At 40.6% G+C, this 23,265-nt stretch overlaps 1 protein-coding gene across 1 annotated transcript in view; it reads left to right on the forward strand.

The window, feature by feature from the left end:
- Positions 1–20,281, forward strand: part of LOC136838134 (zinc finger protein 91-like) — a 265,765-nt gene extending 245,484 nt beyond the window's left edge. Inside the window, 3 exon segments of the mRNA XM_067102988.1 lie at positions 3,123–3,428; positions 14,909–15,043; positions 15,167–20,281. Of these exon segments, the coding sequence (XP_066959089.1) occupies positions 3,123–3,428; positions 14,909–15,043; positions 15,167–16,402 (1,677 nt within the window). The 3' untranslated portion in view covers positions 16,403–20,281.
- Positions 20,282–23,265: the final 2,984 nt, after the last annotated feature.

Consider the following 23,265-nt stretch of genomic DNA (forward strand, 5'->3'; position numbering starts at 1 on the left):
CATTTTAGGCTGTGTGCTTAGAGAATATCGCTGTACTGTTTTTGCCTTCCTTGTTGAGGTCTTTTGTTAGAATGAGTAAGAGGTGCAATGCTTCTTTGGGTAGTTGTCATCTCCAAGAATCATCAGTTCCTCATTAAGTAATGACAGTCTCCCAGACTGACCGTTCAGATCTTTTATTCCATTGCTTCAGTTGATGAAATTGTTTTGTTTTGTCTGCCGGATGTCTAGCTTGCCAATTTATTATACATGTCTGGTATGTTTTCCCCCATGTAGTGTCTCAGATTGTTCTCTTAGTCATTAACTGCCAAGGACTTCAACAATGTTGAGTCAATTAGATTTGAAGGTGGATTCCTTGCCTCTTCACCCTTAGAGGCGTAGTGTCGTACATGGGCCTCCAAACTGGGTTTCATCTCAGTGGACTAGAACCTATGTGACATGGAGGGGAATGCAAATATTCAGGGAGTTCTTTTTATTGTATTGCAGTATATTTTTTATCAATGTTGATGCCTCGAGACCAGGTGTAGAGAAGGGCTCATGTAGTGCACAGTAACTTGACTTTCTCTTGAGCTGAACCAGTTAGATTATGGATGGAGGAGAGGACCTCAGATGAAGAGAGGAAAACTGACATTTTGAACATTGAAGAAGCTTAGCCAGATAAGCTACTATATTTAAACCAGCTTTTTCAGCAATTTCTTGATTTTTCTGTTGGGGACAGTACTGTAGCATAGAACTTATGCTTTAGGTAGACTGTTACTCTTTGTTTTGGGGGAAGAGAAGTATGAGTGTAAAAGGTCTAAAACAAAGTGAGGCATGACAAAATTTGAAAGGGGTTTTGATGAGACTCCAGAAACGTTTTACTCGTACCAGAAGGTATTTTGAGTGAGCTTTTCTGTTTTTCCAGAAGAGTGAGTTAGATTTGAAGGAATTAAATTCAAAAGTTAGAAGAATGATTAAATGGTAATTTAATCCACTGTCCTTTATGTACCCAAAGGTTATAATTGTATTTCTGGGCTTGTCCTGTGTCGCTGAGTGAAATGTCCCTATACAGCACACATTTCTAGGTATAAATATTGCTAGATATACCAGAGAAAAAAGCCAATAGGATGCCAGAGTTACTACCTCTGGATCGATACATCCTAATAGGATGTCGGTATGTCATCTAGGAGCGAGTGGAAGCCACTACCACAGACACTTAACCCAATAGACTCCTCCTCACCAAAACCCCTCTGCCTAAGAGGTGCCGATACAACGGTCCCACCACCGCTACTACTAATTCTACCCACAATGCAACATCCGCTTATAGCACGCTTTACGAGCCACTCGTGATTTTTTGTGGTACTAATATTTTATGCTTATTTTCATTTTTTGGATTATCTCGCTTTCATGATGGCATCATCTGATCAAGGAACATCTTCTTCTAAGTTGAGTATTCAAAATTGAATGTTTTTGGTATGCGAACGGATTATTTTGTCCTGTTTATTGTTTCGCATGATCGACTGAGGGCCGCCATTTCGTGTTCGTTCATGGCGGCTTACTACAGTCTTTTTATATGATTGCTTTCTTTCATTCAATCGATAGAATTTACAATTACTACATTCTTTTTATGATAGTTTCAACTTTCGCTCGATCTGACGCGATCGACTATTATTTTATACCTTAGAAGTTGAAAGTTAGGCCTAGCCTAATTTTCCTTTATTTACCGTTTGTAGACATATTTAATATGTCATTATGTCATTTATTATGTGTGTATTAGTTCTTGAGTCTATTTGGGTGGTGTTGTTAGCCTACCTGACCAGTTCGGCCTTGCCGATTCGTGGAAGGTAGGCTAAGTTGGCCCCAGTCTTCCTTCCTCCTTGGCCTATAGGCCTGAGTTGGTACGGTTTTCTTGGGTGGCCTTCGTTCGGGTTTGAGTGCAGGCCCTTCTTCCCTGACCAGTTGATTCTTCAATCCTGGAAGTGATGTTGGCGCTAGCGCTCTTTCTCGTTCGAATTTTTGGCGAATCCTAGCCTACATTTCCAGGAGGTGCCTTCTGGAGGTTAGGCTAGGTGATAGTACCATGTTCATCCTTTCGCCTTATCTCACCCCCTGTATATCAGTCTCTTTTGTCTTGGCTCTCCCGTTAGGGCATTTTAGAGCTTAGCTCATTTGCCCTTTTGGTTGAGATGACACTTCGTGGAAGGTGCCTAGGCACCTGACCTGTTGTTGTCGCCATGTTTTCACTCCCGTGTCTTCCCGTTCCGCCCGTCGGACCTGTTCCGCGGCTATCGTTAGCTCGCTTTAGCTTCTAGCAGAAACTTTAGCTTGAGCGTCGTTGTCGTTTGCTTACGGCGGAACTGGAGAGAAGCTGTTATAAATTTTACTAGTAGTAATTGTGATTTATTTTCTGCTCCTGCTTCTCTACCGCTCCGTCATCCGGACTTGTTCCGGCAGCTATCGTTAGCTCGCTTTAGTCTTAATAGGACTTTTGCTTGAGCGTCGTTGCTTTGTTATCGGCGGAATTGTAGAGGAGCCGGAATGATATGAGTTTTGTTACTGTTATTATTTTCTGTGAGCGAAGTTTAGTGAATTATCCCGACTCTTCACGTCGGCGAATAGCCTTCCCTGGTTGTTGATTTCTGTGCAATTAGTTAATTTATCGTGACGATCCGGCGTCACCGGAATTGCTTTCCGGCGTGATCCGACTCAGGTCTGGCTCACCTGTTTAGGATTTCATCGGAGACTTCCGCCGTAGCCACAGTTTTCAACTCCGGTGTGAGGCAGAATATTTACTCTAAGTTTTTACTAGTTTAGCCGTTCCGCCGCCTATTTTAGATGCTCATGTATAAATTTTTATTATAGGTGGTACATTGCCAGGAGCCGGGTTGTAACGCCTACCTGCAGCAACCCTGTGGCCATGTAGCATGCAGATCGCATGCGGTTGTGCAGTCGAGGTCGACGACCACCTCGTCTGGCATCCTGACGGCTGCGGCGTGTGCTACGCACTTTATTTAGACGTGGTTGATGATTCGATGCGTTAACCTTCAATTGTATTTAACACAGTTAGTTTAAATAATTGTGTTTATATTTGATATAAGATAATATCCTTGTCAATCCCTTTTATTGACATGAGATTTAATTAACAGGTCCCTCGGTCCCGTCAAGCTTCGTCTCTAGCGACATTGAAGATCTGGGTTGGCGGCTTTGGACGCAATGTTGGTCAGGGGCGTCCTTATGTGCTGGCAGAGGATATCTGCAACATTCTTTACCCAAATGCTAGGGCCTCTGCAGCCGTAGCTCCTGAAGTAGCTGAACCCCTGATCAACAGAATTAGGCTAGAAACCCAGGTCTCGCCAGAAGATCAAGAGCTGTGCGGCGAAGTGGCCGAAGAAGTGGCCAACATCAACCTGGACGTCGAACCAATGGCCATCGACCCGGAGGAAGGTAGGGATGTAAGTGAGGCAGGTAGTCTTATTAATCCATTATCTCTCAATTCTCCTGTGTCTTCGTCTTCATCCTTCCAAGGATTCTCTAAGAGCTCCACCCTGGGGACCCGTTCGGGGTCGGTGATCCCCAAGGTGAAGTCCTCTTTGAAGACGAAGACATTACCTAAATTGACTAAACCCCCGAAAACCTCATCTGTACCTAGTTCTGCCAAGGTTTCATTGACTCCGAAACCTTCGACTTCCGCCCAGAAAGCTTCTCCCTCTTCTAAGGGGTCGAGAACAAAGTCGAGCAGGTCGAAAAAGCCTGACTTTGACCCTAAAGCTTTCAATAGTCCATGATGAAAATGTTTTCCGAACAGGTCTCTTCTCAGTTCGAGGCAATGTCTCGTGATCTTGCCTCGAGTCTTGAGTCGTCGGGAAAGTTCGTTCAATCCTTGGCGGACAGGTTAAAGACGCAAGAGGAGTCGCTGGCCGGACTGGTTAGTTCAGGTCCGGTACAGCAACGGTCCTATCCCATTCCAGACGCCTCTAAGCTTCCAGCTTATGAGGATTCTAACCCTTGGCGTCTTGCCTTTAATGCCCCTTTCGCTAATGGTAAATTAACCATTGAAGGTTGTGGCACCCGCCCTGTGGAAGATTACGAGTTCTTCCCAGCGGATCTTGTTTTTCCCTTCCCGGGGTATGCTCGGCTTTCCGAGGATGCCTTGGTGAGGGAAGATAAGGTTCCCAAAGAAACAGTGATCTTCCCCAGGGATCAAGCGCAGTCGGCATGGGTTAGGATCCTATCTGACTGGGAGTGTTCGAACACTAGATTGACCCCTCATAAGGGGCGGTTTACGATGTTCACAGTAAATGAGGATGTCCCGACTCCCTGCACCTCTAAAGTGGCAGAATTAACCCTTCAGGCCGGAACAGAGGAGAAGCCTATGCCGCAGCTTCGTGAGACGGAGCCTACTTCTCTGCTCTTTCCAACAGATTTAGAATGCTGGACCGGAGCTCCGGAAACCTTTACAGTGGGTAAACTAGATTCGGAGTGCGCTTCGAATCTCTTCAGTGAACAACTACCCAGGCTTCCGGAGTCCCTGATAAAAGCTGAGTATGAGGCTAGGTGCCGTCTCAGCAGATCTATCAATTCCGTCACCTCGGTGGAATTGACGTCTGCCATTTACAAGGATGAACCTCTGTTCAGGGTCCTGACAAAATCACTACTGGCCTCATTCCAGAGTGATTTGTTTGATTTCATTGTGGCAAGGAGGAACTGTCAAAAGTTTGTTCTGGCTGACGCGACCATCTGTCATGAGCCGAACAAGCTGATAAAATCCTCTATCTGGGGGACCAATCTATTCCCTGAAGATATGGTCAACTCAGTAATCAGTGAGGCCTCAAGGGCCAACCAAAATCTTCGGATCCGGTGGGGACTCCCCTTTAAAAGGAAGTCATCAGAATTTTCGGGGCCCCAACCTAAAGGCAGGAAGAGGTCTAGGAGGTTCCATCCTTATAAGGCACCCCAGACCCAGACAATTGTTCAGACAGTCCCGGTAGGTCAGATTGCCCAGCCCTCCACCTCCAAGGGACATCCACAATACGTTGTACTGAACCAACCGGCCCACCATCCCACTGGTTCAACAACTTATGTTTCTCCTGCTTTCAACCCTACTTACGAGTCCCAGACCTTTCAGGGCTACCGCCAGTCCAAGGGAAATAGAGGTAGGGGGAGCTTCAGGTCTAGATCTGGCCCCAGACTCCAATCTCGAGGTAAAGGTTCAAGAGGAACTAGAGACAGCAAGTCTTACAATAAATGAACATCCCCAGGTAGGTGGGAGGTTACGCCTCTTCAGGGACAATTGGACATTCAGTCCATGGGCCCACAGTATCATTTCAAAAGGCCTAGGGTGGAGCTGGGTAAGGGGACCCCCTCCACTTGTCAGGTTCTTTCAGACTCCAACATCAGATCTGTTAGACTATACAGAAGACCTTCTTTTAAAGAAGGCGATAAAGAAAGTCAGACATTTAAAATTTCAAGGACGCTTATTCAGCGTGCCAAAGAAAGACTCAGACAAGAGAAGAGTGATTTTAGATCTGTCAATTTTAAATTCTTACATTCAATGTGACAGGTTCCGTATGTTGACCGTCTCTCAGGTGCGGACCTTACTTCCCCGTGGAGCCGTCACCACCTCTATAGATCTTACAGACGCTTATTATCATGTTCCAATAGCAAGAAACTTCTCCCCTTATCTGGGGTTCAGACTGGGAAGACAGGCTTACTCGTTCAGGGTAATGCCTTTCGGACTGAACATAGCGCCCAGGATCTTCACCAAACTGGGGGAAGTTGTGGTACAGGAACTGAGATCTCAAGGCATCAAGGTCGTGGCTTATCTGGACGATTGGCTAATTTGGGCCTCCAGCATCTCCGAATGTCAGAAGTCGACAAAGTTAGTGATTCAGTTCCTAGAGTATCTGGGCTTTCATATAAACATAAAGAAATCTCGTTTAACCCCGGCAACCAAATTTCAGTGGCTGGGCATTCAGTGGGACTTAAGCACCCACAAACTTTCAGTTCCCCCAGCAAAATGCAAAGAGATTGCCAAAGCAACAAGGCAGTTTCTCAAGTGCAAACGAGCCTCTCGTCGCACTCAAGAAAGAATCCTGGGTTCCCTCCAGTTTGCATCAGTAACAGACCTTCTCCTCAAAGCAAAACTGAAGGACATAAATCGAGTGTGGCGAAGTCGAGCCAATTGCAAATTCAGAGACAAAGTCTCCCTCATACCTCCAATCTTAAAGAAAAGACTTCGTCCCTGGACAACGGCCAAAAGTCTTTCCAAATCGATTCCATTACAATATCCCCTCCAGCCCTGATCATCCACACGGACGCATCTCTGACTGGTTGGGGGCTATTCGCAGTACAAGAAGGTTCAAGGAATCTGGTCAAGCCACTTTCGTCTCTTCCACATAAACATTCTGGAAGCGATGGCAGTTTTCTTGACTCTGAAACGTTTACGTCTGGCCAGGAACATACATATCAGGCTAGTTCTGGACAGTGCAGTGATAGTTCATTGTTTGAACAGGGGAGGTTCCAAGACAAGTCACATAAATCATGTTATGATAGCGATCTTTTCATTAGCAATGAAAAACCATTGGCACTTGTCAGCCACACATCTGTCAGGAGTGAGGAATGTGATTGCAGATTCTCTGTCAAGGACGTCTCCTCTAGAATCGGAATGGTCCTTGGACAAGAAATCCTTCAATTGGATTCTCCAACAGATTCCCGGGCTTCAGGTGGACCTTTTTGCCACGGAATCAAATCACAAACTCACATGTTACATAGCTCCGAACCTGGACCCTCGGGCTTATGCTACAGACGCAATGTCAATAGATTGGAACAAATGGGAGAAGATCTATCTCTTTCCTCCAGTAAATCTTCTGTGGAAAGTTTTACACAAACTCAGGTCATTCAAAGGTCAAATAGCTTTAGTTGCTCCCAACTGGCCGAAGAGCAATTGGTTTCCGCTTCTGTTAGAGCTGAAACTCAGGGCCTTGCAAATTCCTCATCCAATATTAACCCAAGTGGTGCAAACTCAGATTGTGTCAGCTTCCTCAAGAATGCTGAATGCCCTAACTTTATGGATTTCATGAAGTTTTCGGCCCAGAAAAATGCTAATATTGATCCTCAAAACACATTATTTTTGGAATCAGATAAGAGAGAATCTACTCTTCGCCAGTATGATTCAGCAGTTAAAAAACTTGCTATTTTTCTGAAGGATTCAGACGTTCATACTATGACTACTAATCTTACGATCTCATTTTTTAAGACCCTTTTTGACAAAGGTCTGGCAGCTAGTACAATTTCTACAACTAAATCTGCCGTAAAGAAAGTATTCCTTTGGGGATTTAACATTGATCTGACGGACTCATACTTTTCATCTATTCCTAAAGCTTGTGCCCGTCTTAGACCAACAACCCGTCCTAAAACGGTTTCTTGGTTTTTAAACGATGTATTAAAGTTAGCCTCAGACACAAATAATGAGTCTTGCCCTTATTCGACTCTTCTTAGAAAAACTTTGTTTTTAATTAGCCTGGCTTCAGGAGCTAGAATCTCTGAACTGTCAGCCCTTTCTAGAGAGCCGAATCATGTGGATTTCTCCCCCATCAGGAGAGGTTCTACTCTCCAGATCAAATGTTTTTAGCTAAGAATGAAGATCCTCTAATTAGGTGGTCTCCTGGAAGATAATCCCCCTTTTAGAAGATCCTCCTTATGTCCGGTGGTCACATTAAAAGCCTACCTAGAGAGAACCTCTCAGAGGTCTTCAGGTCCACTTTTTTGTTAGAGAAAATGGTGGAACCATTTCCTTGAATGGCATTAGACAACAAATACTTTATTTTATTAAACAAGCTAATCTGGATTCAATCCCCAGGTCCATGATATCCGGGCTGTAGCCACCTCAGTTAATTATTTCCAACACATGAATGTTGAGGAAATTAAAAAATATACGGGCTGAAATCCCCTAGAGTCTTTAAACGTCATTATCTCAAATCCTTGGAGGCTTTGAAATTTTCTGCTGTCGCTGCAGGGAACATTGTTTCCCCAGAGTCAGCCTAATATTGTTTTATAATGTTTTATTGTTGGTAATTTGTAATTGTAATTGTTTTGTATTTTGCTTGCCCTACCAGTTGGTACTTCTCACCTACCTGCCTCGCTTGTATTCCCGTCCTTCCTATCTTGTTGTCTGGGTTTGGGTTGCTTCTCAATCCATTCCTGGCTTTGCTTTATCACCTTAGTTGTTAAGTTTTCACTAAATATTGTTTTATAGGTGATGGCTACTAGTTTGTTTATTAATCTTAAGATTGTAACCACATTAATTTGCATTAATTAAGTCAGTTATTGTCCTTTTGTACTAATTTATTTTTATATTTGCTTTTCTGGATTAGTAAAAGCATATTCAAAATAAAATTTTATTTATCCTTTTAATCCTTAATACATTAATCCTTTTAAATTTACAAGCTTCTTTGGTCAATTCTCTGCTACTATTTCACTCAGCGACACAGGACAAGCCCAGAAAAGGGATTTTGACAAAGGAAAAATCTATTTCTGGGTGAAGGCCTGTGTCGCTCAGTGAACCCATCCCTCTCTATATTTCCCACCCTGATCTAGCCAAAAAAGCTTGGGTGCTATTTCGGGATGGTGCATTGTGGGTAGAATTAGTAGTAGCGGTGGTGGGACCGTTGTATCGGCACCTCTTAGGCAGAGGGGTTTTGGTGAGGAGGAGTCTATTGGGTTAAGGGGAGCGTTTGACGAAAAAATCGAAAAATCAAAATTTTCTGATATATTTTATATATGGCATCATACATATCCTGACTATCTTCTCAGAAAGTTTTATTAAAAAATTCGCCATAGTTTAGGAGTTATAAACAAAAACAGTATCCCTATCATAGAAAAATTAAATTTTTCGTATAATGTAATGATAATGTCAGTATATCGGTAGTAATTTCCTTTTAGCTATGAAATAATAATATCTAAATGCGTTATATGGCAACTCTGTGGACCTAGTACGCATCAGCAAAAGACAGGAATCCGCAGGGCAGGCAGTGACGTCAGACAGTCAGTCAGTAGCAGCTCAGAGCTTGACTAAAGTAAAACGTCAAAACCTGAGCTGATGTTTTGACACTCGCTTCATCTAGCTTCATTTAGCGAAGTTATATTACTTTGCAAGTCTATTATATATTTTGGCTTTTCAAATATGTCATAAAACATCAAACTGCGTAACAGCAAGCAAATAAATACACAGAGAAGCAAAAAATATCGTATATCTCAAAACTAAAGTTATCGACATTCAAACTGCATCTCCTCCATAACAATGCACCGATCTCAATGAAACAAAAAGCAAACAAAAGCTAAATAAATTGTCTACAAACAAATAGAGAGTTTTTTCATTTTGTCCCTCGAAAAATTTTTGGGGATTTTTTTCCAAAAAATCAATCGAAGTTTTTTCAAAAACGAAAAATATTCATAAAAAAAAAAAAAAAATTGAAAAAAACGCTCCCTTAATTTGTTCTAATATATAATATCTGTCTACCACGTAAATTTGAGCTCTTAGTTTGCAAAAGTTATGGAGGAGATGCATTTTGAAAAATTTTGGGGGTGGGGTTACCAGCTAATGGGGGCAGAAGACGAAAATTATGGTTACAGTCCTTTGCCCTATACAAAAATAAACCCAGGCACAAAATTTGAAACTGATTCATTAAAAAAACGGGAGTTATTAGCGAAAAACGATTTTATCAAACGCTCCCTTAAGTGTCTGTGGTAGTGGCTTCCACTAAATTCCTAGATGACATACCGACATCCTATAAGGATGTATCGATCCAGAGGTAGTAACTCTGGCATCCTATTGGCTTTTTTCTCTGGTATATCTAGCAATACTTATACCTAGAAATGTGCTGTATAGGGACATTTCACTGAGCGACACAGGCCTTCACCCAGAAATAGATTTTTCCTTTGTCAAAATCCCTTTTTTAACAAGGTCTTGAGAAGGGAACTAATTCAATCCAATGTATTAAATCATTATGGCTAGGGTATCAAATCAACTCATGTTCAGATGTGAAAAGGCTGACTCACCTCAATACTCCTGCCGTTCACTAAATTACTGTTGCTCCTGCTGCCCCCCGAAGTGGCATAGTGTCGGTATCACTAGGGGTTTATCCTTCCATGAGCGAGAGTTGTAAAAATGTCAACCATACAACAAGGATTTTGCCTGGGAACTCCGCTCGCCTCGACAAAAACTTCCAGCTCTTGGACAACAGCGTAAACAAGCAGTTCACCTTAAAAAAGACTCCTAGGCGGCAGATCACTAGTAACAAGGTTGTTTAGAGGAACTAAAAGTCAGCCCCGCTCAACACTTGAACATGATAAACATAATATTACGAATAATATTTAGGAAGTTTGATACTTATCTTATACTTAACAACAAAAGAAATCACTTTCAACTTCTCCAATTTTGGTTCACGATAAAATATTTTCTACATATATTGCCATTGGGCAACATGGCATTGATATGGAGCGGAGAGCTGGGTAGTAAATGTCCTTTGGGAAGGATCTTTACTTTTTTTCGAGTCTCATCCACTTCTCACCAGCCATCCGGTCTATCGCTAAACTTACATTCTAGGCTCACTGAAGGATCTCACCCTCTGAGGGAAGGTGGTGATGCTGAAGAAAGGTACTGTGGAAGTTGTGACAGATGGGTCTCTGAGCTTTTACAGCCATCTCTTTCTCATAGAGAAAGCTTCAGAGGGATGGAGACTAGTCATAGATCTTTCTTCCCTGAACTGATTCAATTGCCAGACTTTGTTCACAATGGAAACGACGCGCTTAGTGCTTGTGGCCATCAGGGATTCCAACTTCATATTCTTGGAGGACCTGAAGGATGAGTACAGTGTTTCCAAATACCCATCTATCAGTCCTCACGCAAATAACTCCACTCTATCCTTGAGGAGAAGGTGTTCCAGTTCAGGACACTCTGTTTCGGGCTGTGAACCACTCCCCAGGTGTTCACATGAGTGCTCACGCTTCTTTCGACCTGGGCCTATTTGCATGGGGTATGTCTTCTGAGGTATCTGGATGATTGGCTAGTCCTGGCGAGCTTTCGTTGCAGTTGCTCCAGGACAGGGATCAACTCGTCGAGTTTTGTTGCAGCCTGGGAGTTGTGATAAACTTCAAGCAGTCCAATCTCATTCCCAAACAGATCATAATGCACTTGGGCATGCTGATAGATATGGCAGCAGTGAGAATCTTCCCCTCAGACTCTCATATCAGCAAATTCAGGGAGGTGGTGCAGTTGTTCCTCTCCCAGCAAGGGACTGTCTGCACCTTCCCATTCCTCTTTTAAAGGAAATAAGTTAGGACTTAGCCTGGTGGCTGGACGACAGGAACCTCATAATAGGAGTATCTCTACACACTCCTCCTCCCTAGATGCTTCCGTTCTCAGATGCATCAAGAAAGGGATGGAGTGCACACATGGAGCAGTTGCTGGTTTTGGGTGTGTGGGATCAGGATGACAGTTACCTCCACATCAGTATCCTGGAACTCAAGGCAGCCTTCTTGGATCTCCAAGAGTTTCAAGATCGTGTGACAGGGTACTCTGTAGTACTGATGAGCGACAACACCATGGTAGTGTCATAAACCAACAAACAAGGAGGATTGTTATCCCTCCAGCTTCACAAGTTGACGGTGCAGGTACATGGGTGAGTGGTAGCACGCTCGGTGGAGTTGTTAGCCAGATACATTCCGGGCAAGAGGAACGTAGTGGCAGATAATCTAAGTTGTCAGGGTCAAGTGATAGGGACAGAGTGGTTCCTACACCCAGATGTAGCGGAGAGATTGTTCGACCTGTGGGGATGACCAGTGATAGACCTGTTTGCAACCTGTCACAACAGGAAGTTGCCTGTGTTCTGCTCGGTCATCCTGGACCCATGGGCAGCAGCAGAAGACGCCTTTCAGCACCCATGGGACAATCTCAAAGCGTACATGCTTCTTTTGTTCTGATTCGTGTGGAGATCAGCAGGGTAAAGATCACTGCAAGTCTCAGAATGACCCAGGTGGCTCCCAATGGCCACATGCTGAATGGTACCCAGACCTGCTACCTCTGCTGTCCAAGGCACCAAGAGAGATTCCTCCCTGTCACAGCCTCCTTTGCCAGCTGCACATTGAGGGATTCCACCTGTCCGTAGAGTCCCTATCTCCTCACGACTGGAGACTATCCAGCATCTCTTGCAAACAAGAGTCTTTTCCCGTTGAGCAGCGACAGAAATGTCTGGATGCCTTTGTAAGTCCTCTGTGGCTGTGTGCCAGGGGAAATGGGCCATCTTCTGTGGTTGTTGTAGTAGACTGGGTATCTATCCGGTTGGAGATACTATTCAGCAGGTAGCAAACTTCCCTGTCTTCCTTCACCAAGAGAAACTTCTCTCCATCTCAGCTGTTAAAAGCTACAGGGCTGCCCTTGGCCTAGTCCAGTATCTGAAAGTCTTGCCCTCCCAGGGAACTCAGGCCCCCTGAGCGGGTTGTGACTCTTGTCCTTCGGAGCCTGATTCCTGCACCATACGAACCCCTATGAGAGATGTCAGATAGGGATCTGACCCTCAAGACTGTCTTCTTGCTTGCCCTGGCATCGGCAGAGAGAGTAAGCGAACTACATGACCTTTCTTTTGATGTTAAGCACTCGAGGGGATGGGGATCTGTCACTCTCGAATTTGTCCCAGAGTTTGTAGCAAAGACTCAGAATCCGTCAGTCCCTGACACCAGATTCAAGTCCTTCTGGATTCCCTTCCTAGAGGACTTTGTTGGTAATGATCCAGATGAGATGCTACTGCGTCCAGTCAGAGTGGTGCGGTAATACCTTAAGAGGACTCAACAGCTCAGGCCTGGATGTCAGTGACCTTCGTTAGTAGTGGCCCAACCAAGAAAAAGTGTTCAAGAACACGATTTTTTCTGGCTTCTTGAGATAATCAAGGGAAAGTACTCTATGTCTGACAAAGTAGACAGGAGTGTGTTCCAAGCAGACCTCACGAAGTTAGGGACATTGGTCCATCCCTCACATTCAGGAAGAATCTGTCAGTTCCATAGATACTAAGGGTGGGAGTGTGGTCACGAAAAACCACATTCACATCCTTCTACCTTTGGGATGTTGCCTATGGGTCCATGGACACTTTTCCCTTGGGTCCTGTGGTGGCTGCTCAACAAGTTGTGTAGCTCACCCAGCTCCCCTAGAGGGACAAGAAGCATCTCGCCTAAGGTCTTCAGTTGCAAAGAGAGAGAGTATGAATGAGTGACTGACTTCTTCCCTTTCTCTTTTTATACCCTTCCTCGCCCATAGGGCAGAGATGGTTGGCAAAACATCACATGCTGGACGTGCGTGTGATGGAGGTGAGCTACATAACTGAGACTATACCCTGTTTATAATATGTGAGTCTGTAGATTAATAGATGCAAGTCCTTCCCCTCTCTGTAGTAAGGGGAGAGGGGCTTACAATAAAACAAAACCTGTTGGTTTTATTAGCCTTTTATTGTGTCCTACACTGTGGGTTCATCCAATCCCTTTTCGAATCAATGAATGCTAAACATACCCATTAATTCAAAAGGCCAAGAAGCCTGGCAGTTGAACATCACATATGCTCAGTAGGTCAGAGCCATGGGACTCCCTCCTCTATTCTACATGACCAGGAAGGAGTCCCAGGTGAGTCGAACTACCAATCAGTTCAGAGATTTACTCAGAATCCTCCCATCAAGAAGTAAGTCTCCATGTGTAAGGGCCGAAGGTTTGTGTTCGTGTAGGAACGAACTACAAAATTTTTTTAAAGTAATTTGTATTTTTCCTAACATACAAACCTGAAGGTCTTTACACAAATGGCCCACCTCAAGCCACCCCTCATTCTGCTACCTGGGCTGAAAGGTAAAGTGAACACATAATGATGGGAGTGACGGGACTCCCACCCAAACATCGATAGTTAACCACCTTGTTTAAAATTAAACGACTGTTTTCCCAGTTCATGCTGCAAGTATATCCGTATATAAGACCTTCAGGTTTGTATGTTAAGAAAAACACAAATTACTTTAAAAATGTGTAGTTTTTCCACCCTTGCAGCATTGAAAACCAAAAGACTTTTTACTGTATTCATTTTTATTTATGTATGTAGGCATTCATGCATATTTTTGTGGTCTGGAATTAAATGTGGATACTGCCAAGTTGCAAACAGTGCATATGTAGATACAGTAATCAAGGAAATACTGTAATATGAAATTTTCACAGGTGTACGAACCAAAACCTTATATCATATCTCCCATCTGAACCAGCACTCTTTGTTCATCACCAAAAGAAGGAGTGCTTTTCCTAACCACCAGTTAACCCATTTCCAGCTTGCACTGAAAGATACTCCTTCATAAAAAGCTCTGGTTTGTAGGACTCTGAAAAAAAAAATTGTTATCGGTGATGCTTGGCTTAACAGCTACTCATGTGTTGTATCTACAGTAAGAATCGGTGAAACTAATTTGAAAACTTTAATCTCTTGAAATTACACTCAATTCACCCTTACTATTTTTTCTTCTTCTTGTCTAAGGCATCTGTGGATAATATGGTGTTGTGTATAACTGGATCATATATAATTAAGCATTTACTGTATACTGTACCCTTCCTGCTGGTACCCTGCAAAAATCTTATGCTGGTCTCTTGCATTTTGTATGCTTGGCCTTTGATTTGTTAATAAGGAAATGTTCATAAGTAATACTGTAACATTAAGCAAAGGTTTACAGATGTGAGAGGGAGGGAGTCAGTATTAACTGTTAATCTATGGTTGTATTGTTGCCTCAGGAATGTTTTGATTCTGTCTGGACAACATTTGGTTAGATTGCATTAATATTGGGATAGCAGGAACCTGAATTAAATTTATTTTGCTTCAGTTGTGGCATTATGTTTCCTAACTCTGTGTTGCATTCTTTAATTTCAGATTCTCCCTCAGAAGAACCTTTCTTCCTTCATCAGTTTTGAGCAGCATCAAGAATTTGGGAATGCTTGTGTGTTTAATGGTACAACATGCAACATTACCAATAACTTAATTTGTAGGAGACAACAGATAATTATTGTACTCCTACTTTAAGAATTACAATAACATATAAAATCTGTTCTGAATATTATTCATACATCAGCAATTAAATCTGGTTGTAGTCCTTCAAGATATTGTAGTACGGTGCTTAATTCATAACAGATTTATTGGATAATCATTTGTAAACAATTTGTTAAGAGTTGTCAATTGAAGACATTGTCATTACAGAACTGGGCAGGACAAAAGGCTAAAATGAATCCAGAACATTCTCCAGAATTTTCTTTGAAAAGTGAAACTGAAGGTACATTATCACACCCTTCCTTACATGAAGAAAATAGCAACATGGCTGCCTTTGGTGAAACCAGTAATGGTGACTTTTTGTCTCTGGGTAAATTGATGGACATCAAAATAGAGCCAGAGGTATTCTGTGACTCTAATGAAGATGATGAACATTCATATGAAATGAATTTAGTGAATGAAAAAGATCCACTAACTTGCAAAAAGGAAGTAAAACAAGAAAGGAGGAATAGCCAGAATGGAGAGAAGCATTTCAGAACCACTGACTATGAGAAAGCATTTTACAAGAAAATTAATCTTACAAGTCATGTGACAAATCCTACCAGAGAGAAACCATTCATGTGCAAGGAATGTGAGAAAGCATTTTCCAGGAAACAACATCTTACAGTTCATATGAGAATTCATACTGGAGAGAAACCATTCATGTGCAAGGAATGTGAGAAAGCATTTTCCACGAAACATAATCTTACAGATCATATGAGAATGCATACTGGTGAGAAGCCGTTCATGTGCAAGGAATGTGGGAAAGCATTTTCCCAGAAACAAAGTCTTACAGTTCATATGAGACTGCATATTGGTGAGAAGCCATTCGTGTGCAAGGAATGTGGGAAAGCATTTTGCAAGAAACCTCATCTTACATGTCATATGAGAATCCATACTGGAGAGAAGCCATTCATATGTAAGGAATGTGGGAAAGCATTTTCCGAGAAATCTAGTCTTACAGTACATATGAGAATGCATACTGGTGAGAAGCCATTCATGTGTAAGGAATGTGGGAAGGCATTTTCTGAGAAAGCAATTCTTACCGTTCATATGAGAATGCATACTGGAGAGAAGCCATTCATGTGCAAGGAATGTGGGAAAGCATTTTCCCAGAAACCAAGTCTTACAGTTCATATGAGAATGCATACTGGTGAGAAGCCATTCAAGTGCAAGGAATGTGGGAAAGCATTTTCCTGGAAAGTAAGTCTTACTGCTCATATGACAATGCATACAGGAGAGAAGCCATTCATGTGCAAGGAATGTGGGAAAGCATTTTCCAGGAAACCAAATCTTACACGTCATATGAGAATTCATACTTGAAAGAAGCCATTTAGATAAACCCTCAATTATCTGGTGCAATATATCCAAGGCTCTTTTGGAGATTGGAAGTTTGTGGATATGGTATAAAAACACTTCCTGGATGTAATATGCCAACTATTTGGAATGATTCTTACCTACCGTTAAAGTTAGCTTATATCTTTGTGCCATTATGTGTGATCATCATACAGAATGAAACAAAGAACAATTGCCTAGCCCACTGGGGCTGTCTCTGCAACCACCTGTGGCATTTGATTGTTTACGGTCTTGTCAGAATTCTTCGTGCTGTGTCCTTATGTAGACAGCATGAATTGCAGTTAGTAATAATTATGATGATTTCTGGCTTATTTTCTCCTGTACGATATTGTGCTTGTTTTCTGTTTTTGCATTAAGGGGAGTGCACGCTTACATAGAAATAATGCCCCGATTTTTATGAAATTTTTATATGTTATATATATATATATAAGATGATGTTCCAGAAAAAAATTTGAGAGTGATCGGATGATTATTTTGGATTTTATAAAAAAAAAAAATAAAAAAATAAAAAATTATTCACCTATTGTATTTTTAGAACTATTGCAATGCGGCTTCATACACAGAAAGTATATCATAGTATGAAAAAAATAATGGGAAGAGTTTTTCTACTTTTCCTTTTTTTTTGGATGGGGCGAGGGGGGATTTTCTCCCCAAATTTGTATGATTTGATTATCACGGGTTCCTCATCAACCTGAGAAAAAACCTAGCCCCAAACAAATATTCGTCTTTCTTTCTTCTTTCCAATGGTATATTTAACTTTAAAATTGGCCTAAAAATAAAAAAGTAGTTCGCGTTTGAAGTGTAAAAAAGTGAAAACAGAAAAACGACCGTAAAGGTCAACAAGTGGTTTTTTTTTTGGCACTCGTGGAAAAAACTTATCGTAGAGCATTATTTTGGTTGATTTCTGGCTCCAGGTCACCCCCCCCCCTTCTATAAAAAGGGGTATTATTCGCTCGAGGCGAGGGTATCGTGAAGTACCACCTGACTCATTGTTGCCTGGTTTGAAACTAAGAAACTAAAAGTTTAGTAGCTACCAGTTTGATACTCTTGACTCATTTTCAGTCGTTTTTTTCACTTGTTTGGTCTTTGGAGTTTGATTTTCAAGCCTTTTTGTCTCTCGAATTAAGAACTTCTTCTATACTTTCACTTGTGCCAAACAGATGTGTTAGTAAGTTGAATTTCTCAGCCGAAGTTGTGTTCAATGTCCTCAATATTTATCTCACTCAATTGATGGTGCTGAGATTTTCCATTGCTAATTCGCTTTGCTGGGGCACTAACTAAAAACCTACGCGATTGGCTCTTCATTAAAATATCAGTATCCCATCTATTGGCAGAGACTTCGACCTGAACTTTACCCCTGCAATTTCCTACCTTGCATCTAATACCCGACACTATTTTATCTAACTGAGATCTAGATATAATGAACTTGTCATCATATACTCCCTTTTCATCATCCTTTATTCATTTCATCAACTGTGAGCATATTTTTGAAGGTGAAAGTATATAGACTGTATTTAGAGTTACTAGATGTAAAAAAAAAAAAAAATGCAAAAAACACCGCAAATAGCGAAAAAAATTGCTCAGAGTAAAAAGTTGGCCACCACCCACTTTCAGCGTTTGGGGGCAACTGACTCGGCACCCTGTCACTTAGACTATGCATTCAGCAAGGAACAAGCCATTGTTGTTGCCAGACGTAGGAGATAAGGTGATATAAAAATCAGAATAATTAACAAATTAGGCGAATAAAGGAAAAAATTACAATAGTCATTAGGAGCCAAACATCAGCCCTACCTCACCGTGTCAGGGGGCAGAGGCCCAAAACCCCGTCAATTTTAATATTTCAAAAAAATATTTTGGTCACATGATAATAATGAAGGTGTTGCTCATGTCTTACGGCCATTTAACCATTTTTTTTTAAATTTCAAAAATATTCATCAAAAATCGAAGAGTGCGCTCCCCTTAGTCATCTACAACAAGCAGAGATGAAAGCATTAGGCTGTATAGGAAAGAGTTAGTGGAAACTGAATTTCTCGGTTGTGCATGACCACATAGCCTATATGTTAGCCTAGCTGTTGAGGCATGAGTGTAGTTTTCTTGATGTGAAGATAATGAGTGATCTGGCAAGAGGATGAAAATTTTGTGACGTAACGGAAGATGCTAGAGGTGGATAGTTTTCTTTTGTCTTCCAGTGTTGCTTCTCCTCCTCTATTGGCCTATCTGGTAGACCACGTTAATTCCTCTCTCACTTGTGCTCTGCCTTCTTTTGCTCCCTAACTGGTTTAGGACAAAAAGTAATAGGTAATTGAAATATATTCTCTTATTAAGGTTAGAAATTTGACCGTATGTATTTGAGCGAAGTACACCATAGTGATCGACATTTTTTGTTTTCCCCCATGAGAGAGAAAATGTCGAAGCCTTAGCATCTGTCTGTAGCCCACCCTCTGGACGGTCCTGGGTGCATTGGTCTTCTTCACAGACAGGGAACCATGCATGTCTCAGGACCAAGGTCTGTGCCCTTCGCCACCTCTCCGGTTCAGATTTGGCATGTTCTCTGGATGAGTTGTTTGCAAGTTTGGCACTCCCGTTCACTGGCTCACTCATCCAATGTGATGTGTATGAACTGGTAGAGTTACTTGGGGATACAGACACATTACGTTTGACTTAGTAGTTCTAAGCTGTGCCTCAGGGCTCCTGTTAGCATTTGCTCAGCTGGTATCGTCCTCCGAGTGATCGACCTTTTTCATTTTCCTCCGCGAGAGAGGTGTTGGAGCCTTAGAATTTGTCTGTAGCCCGCTCTCTGGACTGGCCTGGGTCCATTGGTGTTCTCCGCAGACAGGGGACCATGGTGTGTCTTGGGACTGAAGGTCTGTGCTCTTCGCCACCTCTCTCAGCTGTCTCTTTGGTTCGGGTTTGGCGTGTTCCCCAGATGAGTTTTTTGGTAGTTTGGAGCTTGCGTTCGCTGGCTCATGTTCCGTCTGTTTTAGGGAGAGTGATAGGGATGTGTGTGAACCGTAGAGTTATTTAGGAATGCAGACATTTATGTTTGTCTGAATAATTGTGAGCCATGCATTGGTTCTTTTATCATTTGCTCACCTGGTATCGTCCTCCGAGCGGACGATAACCCTCACCCCCCTTACTCAGTTTTCCCTTGTGTCACCTCATATTCATCACCTTGTGACAGTCATTCCTTGTCGTAATAGCGGCTATTCCTCTTCCACCACTTACTTATCTAGAGTGAGTTAGCCTGGTGATAGAACAGCTCTTGCTCCTCAGTAATCGCCTTGTAAGTGTTGTGCAGATGGCACCGACTGTTGTCACAGTTACGTGGCAACATCATGCAAGAATCCTCTACCCTCCCCACCCAGATATCCAGCTTCCGTTCACTCCATCTGGTGTTCACTACCGGCATGCTGTGGCATCTTTGATGATGATCTGTGGTATGTCACCTTCTCTGGCATTTTTTGCCTCACCGGCATTGTCCATAGATTGCCGTTTTCTTCCGTCATAGTTCCTCCGTTTAGACTTTAGGCTTAATCTAAACAACAGAGGCGATCTCCGAGTTGTATCCTGTAATGTTGGTTCTCAGATGCTACTACATCTGTTTCCAGTTTTTGAAGCTGCTCAAGAGCTGGGTTAGGACTTACAAACAATATCAATTTGTTCACCTTCCGCTGTTCAACTTGCAAGTTTCAGGTTCTTGGTCCAAGGAAGCAAAGACTCTCCTCTAATAGGTAAGGACTATGGCCTAATTATGAGGCGGAAGTACCTTTGAATCCAGTATTTTGTTCTTAGCACTACAGCTCAATTACTGCAAGAGTAATACATGTATGTGATTACTGTATATTATACAGTATATTTACAGTATACATGCATATATATATATATATATATATATATATATATATATATATATATATATATATATATATATATATATATATATATATATATATATATATATTTCTTATGCTGTGGTTTTCATAATACAGTAATCTCCCCGTGTGTATTTGTGTGTTGTGTATACTGTATGATTTTGTGTTCAGATACGCGTATACCGTAAAAGAGTTAGCGTAGGTAAAATGATTGCACTCTGTGTAGTTTGTGAGAAGGGACGGTGTGCGTGGCGTTGAGAGAGCACGGTAGATGTGTAGAGAGAGAAGGGACAGGGCAGTCGTTGTTCGTGTATTTTCAAAACTGCTTAAGTAATGCATTCCATTGGGACTCGATCAAAACACTGTGGTTAGACCTACCACGTAGATAGACGCCCATACAGAGGAGTCGACACTCAGAGACCAAAAAGCGTTGTGGAAAGGAGCTGCGTTTTTCCGCTCCGCGTCTCTCTCTCTCTCTCTCGCTCTCGCTCGCTCGCTCGCTCGGGATTACGAATGTCCCGTTTTAATGTAATTGATATTTTGGTAGACGATGGTCACTCATATTCTTTAACTGTTTAATTCCTTAGTAAATGTGTCTGAGTTATCTGAACAGTGTATTTTATTAAGTGTGTGTGTAACGGCGCCTGGTTAAAGACACGAAGCATTTGGTACCAAGGTATTGTAAACATATATAATTGTGGGTTTCTAGTGCACTAAGAAAAATATTTAGAGTGGTTATATGTAAAGATACCTTTTCACTTTTTAATATTTTTTCGTGTTATATGTTTCATGCTTTATCTTTTGAAGAATTTTTTTTTATACATATATGTGATGTGTTTGCTATTGCCTTAATTTTTGCTTTACATTTTTTGATATTTAATCTTTTGCAGAGTATATTTCTGTCTTTTGTATCCACATTTTTATATGATTGATATTTAATCTTTTGCAGAGTATATTTCTGTCTTTTGTATTTTTTTTATATGATTGATATTTAATCTTTTGCAGAGTATATTTCTGTCTTTTGTATCCACATTTTTATATGATTGATATTTAATCTTTTGCAGAGTATATTTCTGTCTTTTGTATCCACATTTTTATATGATTGATATTTAATCTTTTGCAGAGTATATTTCTGTCTTTTGTATCCACATTTTATATGATTGATTTATTTGCCTTATTTTGTTTAATAATTAATTTACTTACAGTATATTTCCTTTCAATCAAGTTTTGTTATTTAACAATTTAAATCTTTCTTGAATAATTTTTATGAATTAATAAATTAATTTCTGATTTAATTTTGACTGATGATTAATTCAGATTTAATCAATTTTTCAAATAATAATAATTTCCCTGAGACTGTTAAATGTCATGTATAATCTTTGAATTTAGAAATAAATTTTTGTATTTAAAATATTATATCAGAGTTTCATTCATTGACCCACCAGTAATTTTGATTTGAATTAGGGATAGAGTGGTAAGTGAGATGTTTTCCTTCAAGTAATTGAAGTGAGCTCGAACCAGGGAAATGAAATAAATAGAAATACTTGAACTTTATAATGTTAATGGAGTGATGCCCTTAGATTTTACCTCACACCTGTTTAATGAACTTTATCTGCTTTCTTTCATGATTGATAAGTTTTATAAGGGATCACTGTTGCCTTTAGAGAAATCAGTTGTCTTTTATGTGTGATGAGGGTTCAGGTGTCTGGCTTTTGTGAGGTAACTATAATTGTTGAATAATTGGTAAGTTTGGTAATCAAATATTAAGCACTTAGATACCAGGTTTGATTTAAAGAACAGACACTGGACACTCCGGGGTCACCATATATAAATGGTGCACTAGACTGGACCATTTCCCCATATATAAATGGTGCCTTAGACTCCGGGACAAGCACTTAGATATCAGGTTTGATTTGAAGAACAGACACTGGACACTTCTGTCACAATATATATATATATATATATATATATATATATATATATATATATATATATATATATATATATATATATATATATATATATATATATATATATATATATATATATATATATATATATATATATATATATATATATATATATATATATATATATATATATATATATATATATATATATATATATATATATATATATACATATATATATATATATATATATATTAACTTTATCACATACACAATTGTTCTGTGCATTAGTAGAATTACTAAAGGTCCTCATTCAAACTGGATGGTATCTAATGGAGTTTTTATTCAAAAAAGTTACAAGCTTTCTTGGACAAACAGTCCACATTATCAAGTATCCGTACGGATACTTGATAATGTGAACTGTTTGTCCAAGAAAGCTTGTAACTTTTGAATAAAAACTCCATTAGATACCATCCAGTTTGAATGAGGACCTTTAGTAATATATATATATATATATATATATATATATATATATATATATATATATATATATATATATATATATATCAATGGGGAGGACATAAAGACTTGCTAAAAGGGTCAATTTATTCCCGACGTTTCGTAATGGCTTCATTACATTTTCGAGGGCTGTATAAAATACGTAAAAACAAAACAAAATCTCTCTAAAAATATACAATATAAAAAAAAAATATATATAAAAAGTAAGAAGATATGGACCAACCTATTCAGTGGCAATGTTAAAACTAAACAGAAAACGAAAGACTAAGAGAGGTACAGTGTGCCGGCAGAGGTTTGGCTGTTTAACAAGGGGACGAGTCGTTTAATCATTAATGATTCCAAAATGGCCAATTCATGGCTGCTAGAGGCTCGCCCTAAAACAGAAAAATCCTTATTTTCAATTGAAGTTTTACATATTCTAGAGTGATTTCTGATATTCGAAAACTCTGGGTTAGTAATTTTACTGCCTGTCCTATAGCTTACTCCACGATGAGAGTCTATGCGTACCTTCAGAAGCCTCCTGGTGGATCCAATATAAGTTCCTAAG

Source organism: Macrobrachium rosenbergii, unplaced genomic scaffold (assembly GCF_040412425.1).
Source record: "Macrobrachium rosenbergii isolate ZJJX-2024 unplaced genomic scaffold, ASM4041242v1 171, whole genome shotgun sequence".
Lineage (NCBI taxonomy): Eukaryota > Metazoa > Arthropoda > Malacostraca > Decapoda > Palaemonidae > Macrobrachium > Macrobrachium rosenbergii.